This window comes from Aotus nancymaae, unplaced genomic scaffold, assembly GCF_030222135.1.
Source record: "Aotus nancymaae isolate 86718 unplaced genomic scaffold, 86718_ANA_hifiasm-v0.15.2.pri h1tg000002l, whole genome shotgun sequence".
Lineage (NCBI taxonomy): Eukaryota > Metazoa > Chordata > Mammalia > Primates > Aotidae > Aotus > Aotus nancymaae.
The window spans coordinates 14,151,860-14,171,416 of NW_026988413.1; the positions used below are offsets into that span (position 1 = coordinate 14,151,860).

General features: G+C 44.5%; 1 protein-coding gene across 3 annotated transcripts in view; it reads left to right on the forward strand.

The window, feature by feature from the left end:
• Positions 1-19,557, forward strand: part of TCAF2 (TRPM8 channel associated factor 2) — a 45,543-nt gene that overhangs the window by 8,165 nt on the left and 17,821 nt on the right. Inside the window, exons 1-2 of one of the 3 annotated variants that reach the window (XM_012447551.2) lie at positions 6,595-6,691; positions 10,590-11,217. In XM_012447551.2, the coding sequence (XP_012302974.2) occupies positions 10,601-11,217 (617 nt within the window). In that variant the 5' untranslated portion in view covers positions 6,595-6,691; positions 10,590-10,600. Of the gene's footprint in view, positions 1-6,594; positions 6,692-6,813; positions 7,282-10,589; positions 11,218-19,557 lie in introns of those variants that run through there. The other 2 variants (XM_012447552.2, XM_012447550.3) reach the window with 2 other exon arrangements.

Here is a 19,557-nt window from a genome sequence, read left to right on the forward strand (position 1 = left end):
AAGACCCCACTTCTTCTTGAAAATACCCTGTAGGTGAGGGCCCAAGTATATACAGCAGGCTTACCTACTGTCTATGAGATTTCTATGCTTCAAGCAGGAGCCAAAAATGTGAAAATAGGTCATAAACTCTTTCTTGACCCTCCACCATGGTAAATAGAGATGGGAGAGTCAAGTGGAGCTTTAATAAAACAGAGGTTTTTCCTTTTTTTTGTTGCTGCATGTGTAGCCTTGGAGCCAGAACTATTACAAAGGAGAAAATAATAAGCATTAATTAAGGCTTTTGACATTTAATCACAAGACAACTGGCACTATGAGCTTATTGCTCTTAACACCGAGAGCAGACTTAAATCTCAGATCCTCATAGGATACTGAGATAAACTATTTCAGCTGTCAGAATCATTAAAAGACAAACAACTGACTTGTGTCAGTAATGTTAGAGTGAGCTTTTGCAGAAAGCCTAGTGGATCTCCTAGCACTGGAAAATGTACTTTTGGTTGTAGGGCATTATTAATATTATTAATGCATTCATAGTACATAATATTAATGCCCTACAGCCAAAGACCAGTGGAAACACACCTATAATTAAACAAGTTGAATCTATTATTCACAGCAGCTAGGGAAAATGCACACCATAGGGAAATGGGTGTGTCAGTAAAAAGGTGTCAGAACCTATTATGGGCTGTGGGCTCTGGTTGGATCATTTTGTGAAGTGTCTGAAGAGGCAAGACTTTGTTCTAGATTATATACTATCAAGAACCAGAAGCAATTCTATGACTGAGATCTCAATAAATTTCATATATAAGGAGACTTGACTAAAATGAGCATAAAGCTGTGATTGGTTTCTAAAAAGTTGCAATTATTTGATCAGTATTTTGTGGGTTACGTGGTAATCTTGTATGTGCCTCACTTTATGACGGTCTCAGAGTGACCTTGTCTGATGTTGATGTTTTCTGAAATTGTGGGAGAACAATATGGCCTAGCTGTTAGTGCCAGACAAGTTTCTGGATGTCAGGGGCTGCTGCTTTTTTTTTTTATCAGTTGAAAAGGAAAAAAGGGAGAACCATTGCTCCTCTTATAGAGATTCAAATCTGCACCTCTCTTGATTGACCACAAGGGACAGACTGAAAAAAAAGTTAATAGCAGAAAGTATGCATGATGTACCTTGGGTAAGGATGGTTCCCTACAGATCTGCTAGACTTGGTGGAAGTCTTGGGGCAAACCAAAATGAAATTAAGACTACAAGTCTCAATATATAATGAAAAGCCTTGAGAAAGAATAATCTTGATGTCACAGGAACTTTGGAATAAATCAACTTGGAAATAATTGTTTACATTTTCAAATAAGTAAATAAATAGACAATGATAGATGCCGGTCCCATAGGAGTAGGGATTCTGACTCGCTCTTTCTCTGTAGGAGTTTTCTTATATGGTATTGACCTACTATGACCCTCAGTTCCCATACACTTTCCCCCCGGCATATTGATATTTACAACCCTTGTGGGATTGTGAATGAAGACATTTATATTACACTGATGTAGGTGCACTTAAAGAAAATTGGATCTATTGAGCACCTGTCCAATGGTCTGATATTTCAAAGGCAGAAAGAGAAAAAGGACATCCACTCTTATTCTCGGGCTAACTCAGTTCCACTGGCTCCCAGACAACTAAAATCTTCAGTACAAAACCAAACTTTATGTCTGGTCTGGTCATGGGAGGAACAGTTTATAAATGTAAGAATATCTCTCCTCACTTCCACCCCAGCCTTGTCCCTTACTAGAGGAAGAGAGTTTCAGCACCTTTGGAGTGGCAGTGACATGTTCCAAGACATCCTCTGTGATTGGAATATAACTGGCTCTTACCACGTATGTTCCACACACTTATAATCCAAACTGAAAAAAAAAGTATCCCCAAGTAAATTTTACAAATATACCAAAGCAACATACGAAAGCTTTTGTAACTCTGAATTAGGGCTGGCCACTTGTCAAGAGAAGCAACAAACTCCCTCATTGCTTCAAAGTTCCACTGTTTTCAATGAATACGAATCAGGAACTTGCCCTTGGATATAGACCATGCTATAATTTGAATAAAAGTTATTATAAATGTACTAAAGAATGAAACTTAATGGGTGTTTCATAAATACTCTCAAGTTAGTAACTTTGCTTTTTACTCCCACTACAACACAATTTTAGTAATTATACTTGAGAGTTTTAAAGTGAGGAGATATAATTATGACAGTACTTGTGTTATTCTGGGTCCTCCAAGAAGTAGAAACCAAGATAGGATCAGATATGCAAGAGATTTATTAAAGGAAATGCCTGTGAGAGAAAATGTAGAGGAAGCCAGAAGAGGCCGGGAGAGCCACCATCAGACTGCAATGCAGCTTTAACCCTTAGGAAGGAGACAGCAAAGGAAAGAAAGGTTTCCACTGAAGTATAGGTCTCGGAGAGTTTCTTTCAAGACAATGAGGAGTCCTTGAGCCAAAGTCACCCATCAGAAGAATCTCATGTCTTCCAGGAATAGGCCTGCCTTAGGATCCCCACTACATTTAATCACTAGCCTGGAGAAGCCCTTGGCAGCATGGCCTTGGTGCCAAGGATTCCAGAGCACACCAGCTGGGGCCATCTGCAATTTCATACCCACCCCCTGCAGTTGGACATCTGAGAGGAACATTTTCATGGCCACTACAGTGCTGATTCTTAAAGCAGCTGTAGACACCTGTTCTGGATCATCTTAAATAGTGACTGGGTAAACCTCCCCAGTGACTCATACCAGTAAATGTCCATAGGTGGATTCATCCATCTCTGTTCCTAAATTAGAGTGTGGCTAATTCTTTCCAGATTCTTAAGGTCCTTAGAAGAAAGAATATATGGTACCACATTTAGTTAAGCTCATGACTGAAAATAATTTAAGAAGGAGGCCAGTGACTATTAATACTAGCCCACAATTAGAAGGCACATGTATGAGTATCCCCTGCACTTGGCTTAGTGATAAACTGCAATCACTGCAGCAATTGCTCACTATTTGACAAAAAATAGACTGAGGTACCACTGGTAACAATATTTCTGATTTGTGTTTGTCTCTTGTAAATGCTGGACAATGAAGTAGTTTTGTTTACATATATTTATTATGTATACCTAGAAAGAGTCTGTCATGGAAGCACAAAAAGTATGAGTTAACCTGCCTAACTTAAGCTAGTATAGATCTATGCTTGGAACTGGAGATGACGTCATTGTACCCTGAATCTCATAAGGGAGAGGTGGATTATCTGATAAATGAATTTGGTTAGAAAGGAAAATAGGGGCAGTATAGGGAATAGATGTTGAGGAGGCAACCATAGTGTTTACTAAATGGTGCTTTAAAAAAAATATTCCTCCAAACTGTAGAATGAAATCAAAATTCCCTAGTACGGCAGCCGAAGTCCTCTAAACCTAGCCCAAACTTCTTTAGAGGTAACACTATGAAAGTCCTGCTAACTAGTTTCAGCCACTATGAATATTTTGTCTTTCTCAAATTGAGCCTTTCACATTCATATCTCTATGCTTTGGAATATTATACAGCCTCACATTGTAATACCCTCCACCCTTATCTGCCCACAAACATACATTTTTCTAAGCTGAGTTTCTGTGTCACCTTCTCTGCACATTCTTCTCTAATCCTTGGATCAGAAATAATTGCTGCTGCTTTTATGTGCCCTCGCACCTAATTTTGGTACTTAGATTAGTTGACCTGATATTAGAGTTGTTTTCATGTCTTTTCTCCTCTCTAGATTTATTGACCATAATAGCATTTCTGTCTCCCAGAGTGTTTCACAGAATAAGTGTCCAGTAAGGATATGTTGACTTTCATTGAATGGCTTCTGTTTTCTCCTAAGTAAAAGGAAAGATCTGGGGGTCTGCACCTTTGCATAAGCAATAGCCATTTTGAAGCTTATCCAACATGCCTTATTTTGTCATAGTTGTTGTTCTGTTTTGTTTTATTTTAGGCTTCTGGCAGCCTGAATCCATGGTTTTTTGTTTCTGCCTCTAGGGAAAGGGGAAAAGAGGGATGAGGAAGGGGTTTTGCTTGCCCAACCAGAAACAGAAACTAAGAACCCACAGTTGTATTCTCTCTCTTGGATACCCTTTAGTAAGAACATATGCCAGTCACTATCTTTCATCTTTTTTTTTTTTTTTTTTAATGAACCATTATGCCATTCCTATGTTGTTAGGTTCATTCCTCAGGCAGCTCCTGCTCCCAAATGGCAGGTACCTTTTGCTCTCTGACCCTGGAAAAACAACCTTTGTTCAAAGTCCTTTCTTCTATTACAGGAACACCAAAATACTCTCAGGAGTCAATTTAGAACAATAGTGGTACTTTACCTCAGGAGTGAGGTTGATGTAGGTGGAGACTGATTAAAAGCTAAGACCATAAATACATAAAAGATACCGAGCCAGCTTTTTTTTTTTTTTTTTTTTGAGATGAAGTCTCGCTCAGTCCCCCAGGGTGGAGTGCAGTGGCATCGGCTCACTGCAACCTCCACCCCAAGTTCAAGCAATTCTCCAGCCTCACCCTCCCAAGTAGCTAGGATTACAGACACCCACCACCATGCCTGGCTAATTTTTGTATTTTTAGTAGAGATGGGATTTCACCAAGTTGGCCAGTCTGGTCTAGAACTCCTGTCCTCAGGTGATCCACCCGCCTCGGCCTCCCAAAGTGCTGGGATTACAGGCATGAGCCCCGGCACCCGTCCCTGAGTCAGCTTGTAACGTGGAACTTTACTGACCCACTTTCTTTGATGTCCGTCTCCCGCGTCAGTTCCCCAAGGTCAGTTGTTTCCTGATATGAAGCCTAAAACTTCAACATACTTCACCTCACATTGGATTTCTATCCTGAATTATTCCAAATTCTGGCAAGTCTTATCCAAACTTTCTTTTCTGTGTAATTTTCTCCTTGCTCTTTCTTTCTGAAACCTGAATGCATTTGGTCCTCTGCCAATCAGATTTCCACTAGTCTTCCAAAGAGTCAGTTATTAACTCACTAATTCAACAGATATTTTTGGACGTTCACTATTTACTTATTTATTCAGCATATATTTAGGTATTTATTAAGAAACTAAAGCCTACTCCCTATCAGAAATGGAACTAGGCAATGAGGACCCAATGGTGGGCAAAATGCAGACTGCTCTTTCTTCCCCCTCATTGTAGCAGAGTTATCACTTTCCTGGAAAGACGTTCCTAACCTCCAGACTACACCACATCCTCCTCTGACCACACCCCTCCATCTTGATTTTCACCTTCCGACCTCTCTTGCGTAGAAATTCGAGCACCAGACACTCTATAGCTTTAGCTTAATTTCTCCAGCCACGCAAGGACGTATCTGTGTAAGTGATGCCACAGGCACGTTTCCTTCCCAGTAAGAATATCACTCACTGGGCAGCATTTCTGTGGATACTTCCAGAGAAAAATGTCAGTTCTGGTCCTCCTAGTTGAATACCCGCCCCATGACCCTGGGCATCGCCCCGGCTCGGAGTGCATGGCCCGCCGCCGACCATCAGGGGGCAGCCCTCCACGCAGAGGCTGGAGGGACGGGGGCGACACAGCGGCCACCGGCTCTGCTGAGCCCACCCCAGGACCGGAGGAAGGGTGCCCGATTCCACGCGGGGCCTCCGCCGTAGCATACGTTGTTATTAGGGAGTTATTCTCCCTGAATACGGTTTATTGGAGACTTAGAGTTAACTTTTCTCATCAAGTGCGACAGCAACCTGGCAGGGCCCCCTGCCGAATCCAGAACCCGCGGAGGCTCATGCAGGCCAAAGCATCTCTCTGGAAAGACGGGTCGCTCACCTGGTAGGCGCCCCGAGAGCCCGCAGAACGGCCCCAGGTGGGGCCCGCAAATAGAACGGGAGACCACGGGCGTGGTTCGGGGCACGGAAATAACGCTCCGGCCTCGCCTCAGTGACGGCTCCGCCTCACCCCAACCTGCGCCCCGCCTCCGGACAGCTCTGTTTCCGATACCTCCCAGACTCAAGGACAGGCCCGCCTCCAGGATAGGCCCGCCTCCAGGATGGCCCCGCCTACGAGACAACCCCGCCCCCAGAACAGCCCCGCCTATGTTACAACCCCGCCTCCAGGACGGCCCCGCTCCACCTCCGAGACAGCCCCATCCCCAGGACGGCTCCGCCTACGATACAGCCCCGCCTCTGGCACTGCCGCGCTCCACCTCCGAAACAGCCCAGTACCCAGGACAGCCCCGCCTCCGACACTGCCCCGCCTCCGGGAACACCCTTTCTGCCTAGGGAAACAGCCCCGCCTCCATGCCGGCTCGCCTCCGAGACCGCCCCGCCTCTGAGACCGCCCTGCCCCGCCTCTGAGGCAGTCACGTCGCCAGTGCAGCCCCGCCCCTCCTAGGAGACAGCCCCGCCTCCAGTACGGCCCCGCCCCCTAAACCACCCCGCCTCTGGGACCGCCCCGCCCCGCCTCCGAGACCGCCCCGCCTCCGAGACCGCCCCGCCTCTGGCTCCGCTCCGCCCACCTTTGTGGTAGCCCCGCCTCCAGCACGACCCCGCCTCCGGCACCACCCCGCCTCTGGGACCGCTCCGACCAGCCTCCGAGGCAGCCCAGCCTCCGGGACCGCTTCTCCTTGCTTCCGAGAAGTGCCCCGCGCGCCGCAGCAGAGCCAGGCCGACAATCCCCAGGGATCTGCACTGCCCAGGCGTGAGTGTTCCAATCCGAGCGGGTCTTGAGGTGGGGGCGGTGGCTGAGCACCTAGGGCGCTGGGGGTCGCCGCAAAGTGCCAGAGGCCCCAAGCCATTCCCGGGTCAGGAGTGTCCCTCTCGTCTTAGGTCTAGGTCTTTGGTTTCATTTGGTTTTGTGAGTCTGGTGCTATTTGCAGTTTGTCTCAAAACACATTTCTCCCTCCTCTTTGAACTTGTAAATTACTAATTCGATAAAGATGTGAACTTGTAAATTCGATAAAGATGTGATAAAGGTGTGTGGGCGCACGACGGCGTATTTTGTTGCAGAGTGCTGGGTCAGCTTTCCGGGACATATTACTCATCTGGGGTTTTTTAGTTTGTCTTTGTTTACCCTGTCGAACTGGTAAGGCCCGAGAAGTGAAAGACTTCGCCTGTCTTCTGGGAGGTAGCTAGCAGGATCTTGAGCTCAGGCTTCCGGATCTGTTTCCGCTCCTTTTTACCCTGGTCCCTGTGAAGCTGAGATCATGTACCTGCATGCTCGATGATCTGCGGAGTATTGGCTCTCTTTTGTGAACTCACTTTCTCGCGGGCAGTATTAAGAAAAAGACGGTGAGTAGGAAGGGAAGAGGGAGATATTGAATTCTACAGGAAATACAGGGCATGCTCAGAATGTCAATCTTTCTGAGCTTGGAGTGATTTCATGGAAGAAAGCAGCAGGAAAGACGTCCAGTAATCACTGGCATGCCCGACCCTGGAGAAGCCAAGCTGAGGCGCTCAGCAAGTTTCACCTTAGTGAGAGTGAAAGAAATGTAAGGGCTCTTGTTAGAGTTCTTGTGGAGGAAGACTGTGGATGAGAATACATCCTGGGGATTAAAACCAGATTGGTTTAGTCTAGAGTGATTGCCAACTGAAGGGATTGATGTTTGAGAGAGATGGTGAGAGATTAACAGAATGAGGTGGCTAACAGCACATGTGTAGGGCTGTAGAGGCCCCACAGGGTTGTGGGGTGTCCCTTATGCTGTGCTGAGGTGCAGGATCCAAAAAGTAAAGAGACAGGACACTGAAGAACTGGTGAAGAGCGTCTGGACTCAGGAGCCCATGCCACCTGTGAGCAGAGATCGGTGAGCTCCTCAATGCCCAGAAGCATCTGTATTTATTAGGTACAATCAGGGGGCAGGGTTGTGAGTGAGTTCATCATCTATAGGCTTAGTAATAGGGCATATATAATCACGTGAGTCACAAGCAAGGGGGCCACCCCATTATGTCACCTGGGCAGAGAGGTGGGCCATGCGCAGTGGGGAACCATGCCATGCGCAGTAGTAGAGGGTCGTGTACAGAAAAGGGGTCCACCCCCATTAGGTCACTGAGGCAAGGAGGTGGGCTGTGTGCAACAGGTGTCCTGCGCAACACTTCTTATCTGGGGGCTGGAGACCTCAAAGGATTTCTAATAGAAGGATACTGTAAGCTTAACGCAGTGGGAGCTGGCAGACTTGTGCTCTTCTCTTAAGATATTTATGGGAGGATGACTTGAGCTAGCACAGAAGTGAGAAAAGACTGACATGGTGTACAGCCACTGTGTCTGGTCACACCAGAGGGGTTCTTTTCCCTTGGTTATTTCCAGGATCTCAGGCCTGAGGTCTGCTTTCCAAAGGAACTGGATGCAAGGTACTACAACTGCTTTATCAGGAGGAGAGGCTCTTGCTCCAAGCCTGCCATAGAGCGTATGCCTTTTCAGGCAGGGACGCCACCGCCTGGGTCTTCGGTTCTTGTCCTTCTGGTCTGGCTGTTTTCCCATGTACTGCTTCTGTTTTGTGACTGCTCTAGGCATTCCTCCTACTACAAACTACTATATGGTTATATGGAAGGATTCTATAAATCAGCACTAAATGTGTCAGTACAGCTCCAACTACAATACCTCTATGATTATATAGAAAGATTATATGGGACTAAATATGATTTTATATATATAAGCTAGATATAGTAAGCAGTGAGTTATGCTTCAGGCACTAATTCTATAAACTAATATATGATTATGTATGAAGGATTATATAAAGAAATAGCTGAGTAATAACACTATAAACTAAGATATTCTTCAGGTACCAATTGTGCCTGGGGTCTGGACAGTTCTCCTTTCTTAGCGCCCCTGTGGGGTGTTACCACACACATGGACAGGAGGGAGACAGGAAGGAGGCACGTGTGGCTCACGGGCTTGATGTGTGTCTTAGTTTAGATTCTCCCCTAAAGAAAAGCCTTATGCAAGGGGTTATCTACAGGTAATTTTTGCGGGGGTGGGTAAGTGAGACGAAAAAGCCCAAATGAGGAAGTGGAGAGAATGAGACAAGGAAAAAAGGGAAAGTTTGGAGGGGCATGGGCTGAGGGTCTTCCACGTGGTCCGTTCATCCAGGGGCCTTCCGAGGACCTCTGTGAAGGACACCTCCGGAAAGCCACCGGGCACTTTTCTATGACTCCCTGCTCTATTGGGTGAAGCTCACCCTGGTGTAAACTCATCGCCACTTTAGGGCTGAGGTGAGAAGGCTCAGAGCACACAGGAAAGTCCCTTACGCTGGGATCCTCAGAGATGGGCCGAGGGAGGCAGCACGGGACAGCCAGGGGACTACTAGGTGACTGCAATCTGCAACATGGCCCTTGGCACTCCCGGATACTAGAAAGGCAACAAAGGGACAGACACTCGTTTAATCCGTGCTCACTGTGTGTGTACCAACCCCAGACGATGCATTTTTATTTGTTGTTGTTGTTGTTTTTTCTTCTTCTTCTTCTTTTCTTGAGGTAGAGCCTCGCTCTTTTACCCAGGCTGGAGTGCAGTGGCATGATCTCATCTCACTGCAACTTCTGCCCCGCTAGGTTCAAGCAATTCTCCTGACTCAGCCTCCCGAGTAGCTGGGATCACAGGAGCACAGCACCAGACCCACCTATTTTTTTTATAGATTTGTAGAGACAGAGTTTTGCCATGTTGGCAAGGCTGGTCTCAAACTGCTGACCTCTAGTGTGATCCGCCCGCCTCAGCTTCCCAAAGTGCTGGGATTACATGCATGAGCCACCACACCTGGCCTATTCATGTTCTTTTCATCTTCGAAAACAATCTTCCCAGAGATTTATTATTTTCTTTTTGATGGGGAAACTGAGGCTGAAGCCATCTATCCAAGAGGAGCCTCTTAAAGGGAGAAATAAGCTCAGTTTTAGGCATGGCAAATTTTAAAAGACCCCAAGAACCTGCAGAATGCTACCAAATAGAGGGGTCCCTCTCCATTACGGCAGACTTGATAAATTGGGTGGGGGGCACTTTCCACTTACTGAAGCTGTCAGAACAATTGCAGTTTTCAACAGGTCTGCAACCTTTCTGTTCAAAAAAATCAAGCACTGTGCCAACTCAGGCACACAAACTTAACTATCACCTTAATCTACCAGCCCTGAAGGATCTGGCCCCACCCTCACTCCTCCTCAGGGCCTGCTCCTACCTGCCCCTTGCTCTCAGCCACCCCAAAGCAGTCCCTTTGTTGGAATGCTCTTTGCTCACTGCATTTCAGGTTTCAGTTTCAATGTCGGTTTCTCAGAGGCTTTTCCTATCACACAAAAACTAAGAGAGTCTTTCAGTTCCTCCATATCATGTCCTCATGTTTTATTTTCATCATAGGGATTAATTGTTGCATTCTATTTATCTGTTTACTAATTTTTTCATTATCTTTCTCCTAAAATACTCAAATCACGAAAAGGGAAACCTCATCTCTTTTGTTTCTTGCTGAACTCCCAGTACCAAAACAGTGTGTGGCCCACAGTGGGGAATCCAATAAAATTTCGAGATGAATGAATTTAGTTGTTTGTTTTCTTCATCTGTTCTGACCAGCAGTGCTTATCAGTATCTCTTAACTACATGAAAGTCTTTGCTTCCCTTGCCACAGCTGATAGAACCATGGCGACAACTGCTGCTTTTGAGGCCCTCATGGATGGAGTGACAAGCTGGGATCTCCCCAGAGACCCCACCCCCAGTGAACTCCTTCTTATTGGAGAGGCCGCCTTCCCTGTGATGGTGAATGACAAGGGCCAGGTGCTCATTGCTGCCTCCTCCTACGGCGAAGGCCGCCTTGTGGTCGTGTCCCATGAGGGCTACCTGATGCATGCTGGCTTGACTCCATTTCTCCTCAATGCAGTGAGCTGGCTCTGTCCCTGCCCTGGGGCTCCCGTGGGAGTGCATCCGTCCCTGACACCTCTAGGAAACATCCTGCAGGATGCTGGGCTTGAGGCACAGATCAAGCCAGAACCAGGAAAGCCCCTGGGTGTTTACTGCATCAACGCCTACAATGACGCCATGACTGCGACGCTGATCCAGTTTGTGAAACATGGAGGGGGCTTGCTTATTGGGGGCCAGGCCTGGTACTGGGCCAGCGAGCACAGCAGTGACAAGGTGCTGTCCAAATTCCCTGGGAACAAGGTGACAAGTGTGGCCGGAGTGTACTTCACCGACACCTGCGGGGACAAGGACCGGTTCAAGGTCTCTAAGAAGGTGCCCAAGATCCCACTCCATGTCAGGTGAGTGTCTGTTCCCACCTTGGGAAGTCTGACTCGGGTTAAACAATAGAGTTGCTCCCCCTCTTCAACGAGCTTCCATGTCAATACAGGTGACTTTCCACCCAGTTTTGGAACCACCACAAATCAAAAACAGGATGATTAAAATGCACTAAGACACAAGAGAGGCTGGGCCCTCTCTGCCACTCCCTCCTGTGGCCAAAGCTGAATAGAAAAGCTTGTCTTACTCACCACTCTATCTCCATGTCTAGTGCCTGGAACAGAAAGTGCTTATCAGTCCCTCTTAAATACATGAAAGAACATTTGTTTGTATGAGAGACGGAGGCAGACAAACCATGCCATTGTGAGGTTTATATTGCAGGGGAGAGAAAGGCAATTAAGGAAATTAATATTTATGTACTCTATCAGGTATCAATAAGATGCATGAAGGAAAATAATATAAGTGGATAGCATGACAACAGGAAGGTGGATGGAGGCTATTTTATTTCAGGTGTTCAGGGAAGTTCTATCAGTCAGGCCAAGTTGGATTTGTCAGGATTTGTTGGTGTTGCTAGCAGAAGGGATTTAATGTGGGAATTGACTATACCCATGATAGAGGAGCTGAAAATACACATAGGGGACAGCAGGTAACCCAGGGATCAGCAATAGCAGAACCAGCAGAGGGAGGTGGTGGTATTAGTGGAGTCCAGGTGCTACAGCCACCTGGTAGAAGCTGGAGTCATGCTACACCTTCCCAACGGGAGCTGGAACCACAGATTCAAGGTCGGTGTGCTGGGAGCTGGAGTCTCAGAGAAGACACTGTGGTTACCAGCAACACAGCCTGAAGAGAGAAGCACACACTTAGCCTCCTTCCCTCTTCCTTCCTGATTTCAGTCTTCCACCTCTACCTCCCATGGGCAGAGCCCACCAGGATCCAGTGAACAGGGGGGAGCCACAGAAATGCAGTTTTCTGCAACACAGAGAATGACCACGATGAAAGGTGAATGGAGATGAGAGCAAACAAGCCCATGGCCAGCTTGAAGGCAGGTCTGGTAGGTGGCATTTGAAAGGAGACCTCAAGGAAGTGAGGGACTGAGCCATGTGGGCATCTGTGAGAGGATTCCAGGTAGAGTGAGGAGCAAGGGTGAAAATCTGGAATGGAAACCTGCTTGGTATGTTCCAGGAGCATCAGGGAAGCCAGAATGATGGGAGCTGAGTGAATGACAGCTCAGGTCATATAGGAACTGATAGGCCAGGAGTAGAACTTTAGATCTTATTTGCAGTGAGAAGGGAAGGCATTTTGGATTCTCTACAGAAAATTGCTATGATATGACTTAAATTTCCAAAGGAACCCTCTGATTGATGGTGGAGAACAGACTGTGGGAGGCAAAGGTTGAAGCAGCAGATCAATCAGGAGACCACTGCAATAGACCACAGGAGAGATGGAGGTGGCCCAGATAAGGGTGACAGAAGCTATGGAGCTACATAGAACAGGTTCCATTCTGGACACACTTCAAAGGGAGAACCCAACAGGCTTGGCTGATGGATTGAGTAAGGAGAAAGAGGAGTTGAGATTTTTGAATTGAAAAAGGCAAACAATTAAAGACAGGAGCTGCTATTTATTGATCTGTGAAAAGACAATGAGAAGATGGATTAGAGGAGATCAGGAGTTTCATTCTGGATATTTTGGGTTTTAGATATTAGTGACGACTTACTTCTGTTTGGCCACATGTAGCAGAAGCCTTAATACAGCAGATTAACCATGTAGACATTTATTTTTTCTATGAAACATGAAGTTTAGGTTGGTATTCCATCTCTGTGGCTGTGACTCCATGATGTCCCGTAGTCGTGCTCTGTGTCCTCATCACTGCCCACCCCTGTCATGGTGTGTTATTTTATCCTTATGGCTACAAGATTATCATTGCTACTCCAGGCACCAGAATAATACCCATGTAATAATAAATTGGAATGGATACACCTACTTTTAGTTTATAAAATTGTAGGGTTGTTGGCCCCACAGGGTCATGGGGTGTCCCTTATGCTGTGCTGAGGTACAGGATCCGAGAAGTAAAGAGACAGGACACTGAAGAACTGGTGAAGAGCAGCTGGACTCGGGGAGCCACACCACCTGTGAGCGGAGACAGGCAAGGCCCCAAATGCCCAGAAGCATCTGTATTTATTAGGTACAAGCAGGGGGAAGGGTTGTGAGTGATAGGCTTAGTGATAGGGTATACATAATCATGTGAGTCATAAGCGAGGGGGCCACCCCATTATGTCACTTGGGCAGAGAGGTGGGCCATGTGCAGTGGTGGGCTGTGCCATGTGCAGTAGTAGAGGGTCGCTTACTGAAAAGGGGTCCACCCCCATTAGGTCACCGAGGCAAGGAGGTGGGCTGTGTGCAACAGGTGTCCTGAGCAACACTTCTTATCTGGGGGCTGGAGACTTCAAAGGACTTCTGATAGAAGGATACTGTAAGCTTAATGCACTGGGAGCTGACAGACTTGTGCTTTTCTCTTAAGATATTTATGGGAGGATGATTTGAGCTAGCACAGAAGCGAGAAAAGACTGACATGGTGTACAGCTACCATGCCTGGTCACACCAGAGGGGTTCTTCTCCCTCGGTTATTTCCAAGATCTCAGGCCTGAGGCCTGCTTTCCACAGGAACTGGATGCAAGGTACTACAACTGCTTTATCAGGAGCAGAGGCTCTTGCTCCAAGCCTGCCATACAGCGTATGCCCTTTCAGGCAGGGATGCCACTGCCTGGGTCTTTGGTTCTTGTCCTGGTGTGGCTGTTTTCCCACGTACTGCTTCTGCTTTGTGACTGCTCTAGGCATTCCTCCTACTACAAACTACTATATGGTTATAGAGAAGGATTCTATAAATCAGCACTAAATGTGTCAGTACAGCTCTGACCACAATACCTCTATGATTATATAGAAAGATTATATGGGACTAAATATGATTATATATATAAGCTAGATATAAGTAAGCAGTGAGTTATACTTCAGGCACTAATCGTGCCTGGGGTCTGCACAGTTCTCCTTCCTCAGTGCCCATGCGGGGTGTTACCCACATAAAATCATATATTTTCTGGAAGGCCTAACTACTAGACTTCTATTTATATTTTAGCGACCGGGATAGTCCCAGCTGCTAAAATATAATCGAAGTCTAGTGATTAGGGCTTCCAGACCGAACTACCAGGAGGTCTGAAGGCCTGGCTATTTTTAAATGGGCATTTGGTGTCTCTGAAGAAATCAAGATTCTGCTACAAAAAAGAAAGGGCATACAGATACTAGTGAGCAGCTAGCAGTGACCTAGACCCTCAGCCCCAAGCTCTGGACCTCTTTGAATTCCTTCCCTTCTGAGAGATTTGGGGAAGTGATGGGTTTACTCAGAGACATTAGGGTGGATCTGATTCACTTCAACTTTTTTATTCTAACACTAAGGGAAAAGCAGGTTGAATCTCATCACCATAATCCCTCTTAATTGCCTCAAGGGACTCTCTTCTTTAGCTAAGTCAACCTCTTTTTCTTCATCTATACCTACATTTGTAATCCCTGCCACCAATTCTAAGGTATGTTTCCTGTGTTTGTTATTTTAACTCTTAATTACTGAAAACGTTAAACATGTGCAAAAGTAGACAGAATAGTACAGTGAACCCCCATGCAGCCATTCCCTAGTCCCAAAAACAGTCAACTCCAGGTCTGTCTTATTCCATCTGTAGCCCCACTCCTCCCCATCCAAGATTATTTTGAAGCAAACAGCAGACATCATGTCTTTTCATCTGTAAATGTTTAAATATATATATATATCTCTAAAGAGATGAAGTCTTTTGAAAACATAACTGCAAGTCACCATTATCAAACCTAAAAGAATAATTCCTTTGTGTCATCATTTATTTCCACGATTGTCTTATTTTTCTAAATTTGTTAACATTGGGCTGGATGCGGTGGTTCACACCTGTAATCCTAGCACTTTGGGAGGCCGAGGCAGGTGATCACTTGAGGTCAGGAATTTGAGACCAGCCTGACCAACATGGTGAGACTCTACTAAAAATACAGAAATTGGCAGGGTGTGGTGATGTGCGCCTGTGGTCTTAGCTATTCAGGAGGCTGAGGCAGGAGAATCACTTAAACTCAGAAGGTAGAGGTTACAGTGAGCCGAGATCATGCCATTGCACTCCAGCCTGAGCAGCAGAGTGAGACTCTGTCTCAAAAAAAAAAAAAAAGTGTTAACATTGGTATTTTAAAAAGCCGAAATATTATGATTTCTTGATACAACTTTTATATCTCCTTTAGGATACGCATTTTCTTTCCAACTTTCTATTACTTACAGTTTTGTTGCTGTTGTGGAAGACACCAGGTTCTCTTTCTGAACACTTTCCTTCAGTCTGGACTTTGATAGTAGACCTCAAGGAAGTGAGGGAGTGAGCAATGTGGGCATCTGTGAGAGGACGATTCCAGGCAGAGTGAGGAGCAAGGGTGAAAACCTAGAAAGGCAAATTGACTGCCTCCCTGGGGTATCATTTAATATGCGGGTACCAGTCCATGGCCTGTTAATAACCAGACCACACAGCAGGATGTGAGCAGCGGGTGAGCAAACAAAGCTTCCCCTGTATTTACAGCTGCTCACCATCGCCTGCATTACCACCTGAGCTCCACCTCCTGTTTGATCAGTGGCGGCATTAGATTCTCATAGGGGCATAAACCCTATTGCAAACTGCACAAGCAAAGGATCTGGATTGCATGCTCCTGAGAAGAATCTAATGCCTGATGATCTGTCACTGTCTCCCATCAATTCCAGATGGGAGCCATCTAGTTGTAGGAAAGCAGCTCAGGGCTCCCACTGGTTCTACATTATGGTGGGTTGTATAATTATCTCATTATCTATTACAGTGTACTAATAATAGAAATAAAGTACACAGTAAATTTAATGCACTTGAATTATCCTGAAACCCCTGCCAGGTCCATGGAAAAATTGTCTTCTATAAAACAGGTCCCTGGTACCAAAAGGTTAGGGACCAGTGATTTAACATATTCATCTTTTCCTTGTATTTTCTGCATAATACAAATTAAAAGTTAGATTTTGATTCAGGTCAGGATTGACAAACTAAGGCCAGCCCCGTTTTTGTGAATAAAGTTTTGTTGAAGCACAGCCATGCCCATTCACTCACAAACTGTGGCTGCTTTCAAGCTACAGTATCTACCATTGTTGAGTAGTGTCAGCAGAGACCATACGGCCCACAGACGTAAAATATTTGGCCTTTTAAGGAAAAGTTTCCCAACTCATGATCTAGAGGTTTGATCAGATTCATGTTTGAATTTTTGACCTACTTTATAGGTGGCAGTATGTACTTCCATTGGGTAGAACATACTGGTCTGACTTTCTCTCTTACTGTGAGGTTGGCAGTCCTTAATAATGATTGCTTAGCCCTAGACCCATTAATTTGTGTGTATAAAATGATGAGTTTAAAATTTTAGTATTCATTTTGTTTGTTATTTGGAATAGTTTTATAAAAGAAACTTCCATTCCCCAATTACATACTCTATGGCATAATTTATATAGGAAAGGCAAAATAAATGTTGAATTCTCTCTTTATCATTTTAAAACCAGTTTTCAATATTGATTTGGTTTCCTAGCATCTTCCCGAGGTCACCAATGTGTTTAAGTTTTTCTTAGAATCATTACGAAATCACGATTGAAAACACAATGTGTTTCATTTATTATCCTGATTGATGTTGAAATTGTTGTGTTTGGCTACTGTGAGTCAATTCAAGATCATTCCTGAATCTTTTCCATCCAACCTTAATGAGCTCCCTGGCTTTCGGTATAATAGGAGGTTTCAGTTTCGTCTCATATATTTCCTGCTCAATCCCAGGTTCCACCATTTCTCCAAAAAGCCCTATTACTTTCTTCTTTTTTTTAAATGTACAGCCCATATTTCTGCTAGGAACCCTAATTTGCATTTAGAACCACAATCTGGGCATTAGAAGTTTGCTTGTAATTTCTGCACATTGATTTTGTATCCGGAGACTTTACTGAAGTTGCTTATCAGTTTAAGGAGATTTTGGACTGAGATGATGGGGTCTTCTAAATATACAATCATGTCGTCTGCAAATAGAGACAATTTGATTTCCTCTTTTCCTAATTGAATACACTTTATTTCTTTTTCTTGACTGATTGCTCTGGCTAGAACTTCCAATACTATATTGAATAGGAATGGCGAGAGAGGGCATTCTTGTGCCAGTTTTCAAAGGGAATGCTTCCAGTTTTTGCCCATTCAGTATGATATTGGCTGTCACTTTGTCATAAATAGCTTTTATTACTTTGAGATACGGTTCATCAATGCCTAGTTTATTGAGAGTTTTTAGCATAAAAGGCTATAGAATTTTGTTGAAGGCCTTCTCTGCATCTATTGAGATAATCATGTGATTTTTGTCTTTGGTCCTGTTTATGTGATAGATTATGTTTATAGGTTTGTGTATATTGAACCAGCCTTGCATCCCTGGGATGAACCCTACTTGATCATGGTGGATAAGCTTTTTGATGTACTGTTGCATTTGGCCTGCCAGTATTTTATTGAAGATTTTTGCATCAATGTTCATCGTGGATATTGGCCTGAAGTTTTCTTTTTTAGTTGAGTCTCTGCCTGGTTTTGGCATCAGGATGACGTTGGTCTCATAAAATGAGTTAGGGAGGATTCTCTCTTTTTGTATTGTTTGGAATAGTTTCAGAAGGAATGGTACCAGCTCCTCTTTGTACATCTGGTAGAATTCGGCTGTGAACCCATTTGCACCTGGGCTTTTTTTGGTTGGTAGGCTATTAATTGCTGCCTCAACTATCTATAGCAATAAACGCCCACATGAGAAGTGAGGAAAGATCTAAAATCGATACCCTATCATCAAAATGGAAAGAGCTAGAGGAGCAAGATCAAAACACTCAAAAGCTAGCAAGAGACAAGAAATAACTAAGATCAGAGCAGAATTGAAGGAGATAGACACACAGAAAAACCCTTCAAAAAATCATTGAAACCAAGAGTTTGTTTTTTGAAAAAAATCAACAAAATAGTCCTCTAGCCAGACTAATGAAAAAGAAAAGAGAGAAGAATTAAATAGATGCAATAAAAAATGATAAAGGGGATGTTACCACCGTAGCCACAGAAATACAAACCACCATCAGAGATTACTACAAACAACTCTATGCACATAAACTAGTAAATCTGGAAGAAATGATTAAATTCCTGGACACTTAACACCCTCTCAAGGCTAAACCAGGAAGAAGTTGAATCCCTGAATAGACCAATAACAAGCCATATACATCTTTAAAGTATTTTAGAACTGTCTCTCAATATAAAGACCACATGTAACATTAGGTTTCTTGTTTTATAAAATATCACGATATTTGGAAATCTAGTTATTCAAAAGATTAACACTGGCATTTCAATATCAAAGATCCTGGTTTTCAGTTTTTTCTTCCTTTTCTGGACTTTCTCTCAGCTCTTGAAAATCCAATTTATTCTTCTTTAGTTGCAACTCAAACACCCTCCTCAGAGCAGTCTTCCCCAGTGGCCCTACTGAAATTGGACTGTCCATCCAGTTTCACTTCATCATATTTCTCCATTTATTCCTGAAACATTATCACTCTCTATAACCATCTCCCCTGTTTCTTGCTAGGGCCTGTTTGGCCAACCATAACACAGAGCTCCATGATCTTGCCTATTGCATTTACTGCTTCATTCTCAGTTTCTATAATACCTAACATTAGAGATCAACAAATATTTGGAAACTATATAAATTAAATTGTTATAAAACCATAATAAGAGAAAGGGCAGTCTTATATACTAGTGTTAATCCTGCAGACAGCTTCCTACTAGGGAATATGGGGTTGGAGGTTGCATCAGAGCCTTCCAGCCTCAGCCAACAACTGAACCAGAGATGACTGACTCCTTGAGGGTCTCAGAAGGTTAGAATCTGAGTCTCTTCAAAGCAAGTCCTATTAGAGGTTGTCAGTGAACATTCCTACGAATAAATCTTGGTCAAAGGTCCTTGGACTGACCTAGCAGGTTCCTTAACTTCAAATCTCCACTGGAAGGCCCTGGAGCTCCTTTGGAGAATTGTTCACTGCCCCACCCCAACTCTGTCTGCCAAAGAGTGGGGCAGTCTCTAAAAACTCCAACAAAAGATCCTCTCATATCCTATCCCCAAAGGCACACCTATGTTTATATAATTGAAGAGGCCACTGCAGTTACCTTAATATTTAAAAGCAAATCCAAAGGCACTTGCTACCTTTATACCATGACAGAAGAATCTGGGGAGAAAGTTAACTTTACATATGAACCAGCCACCCATTACACTTACACATA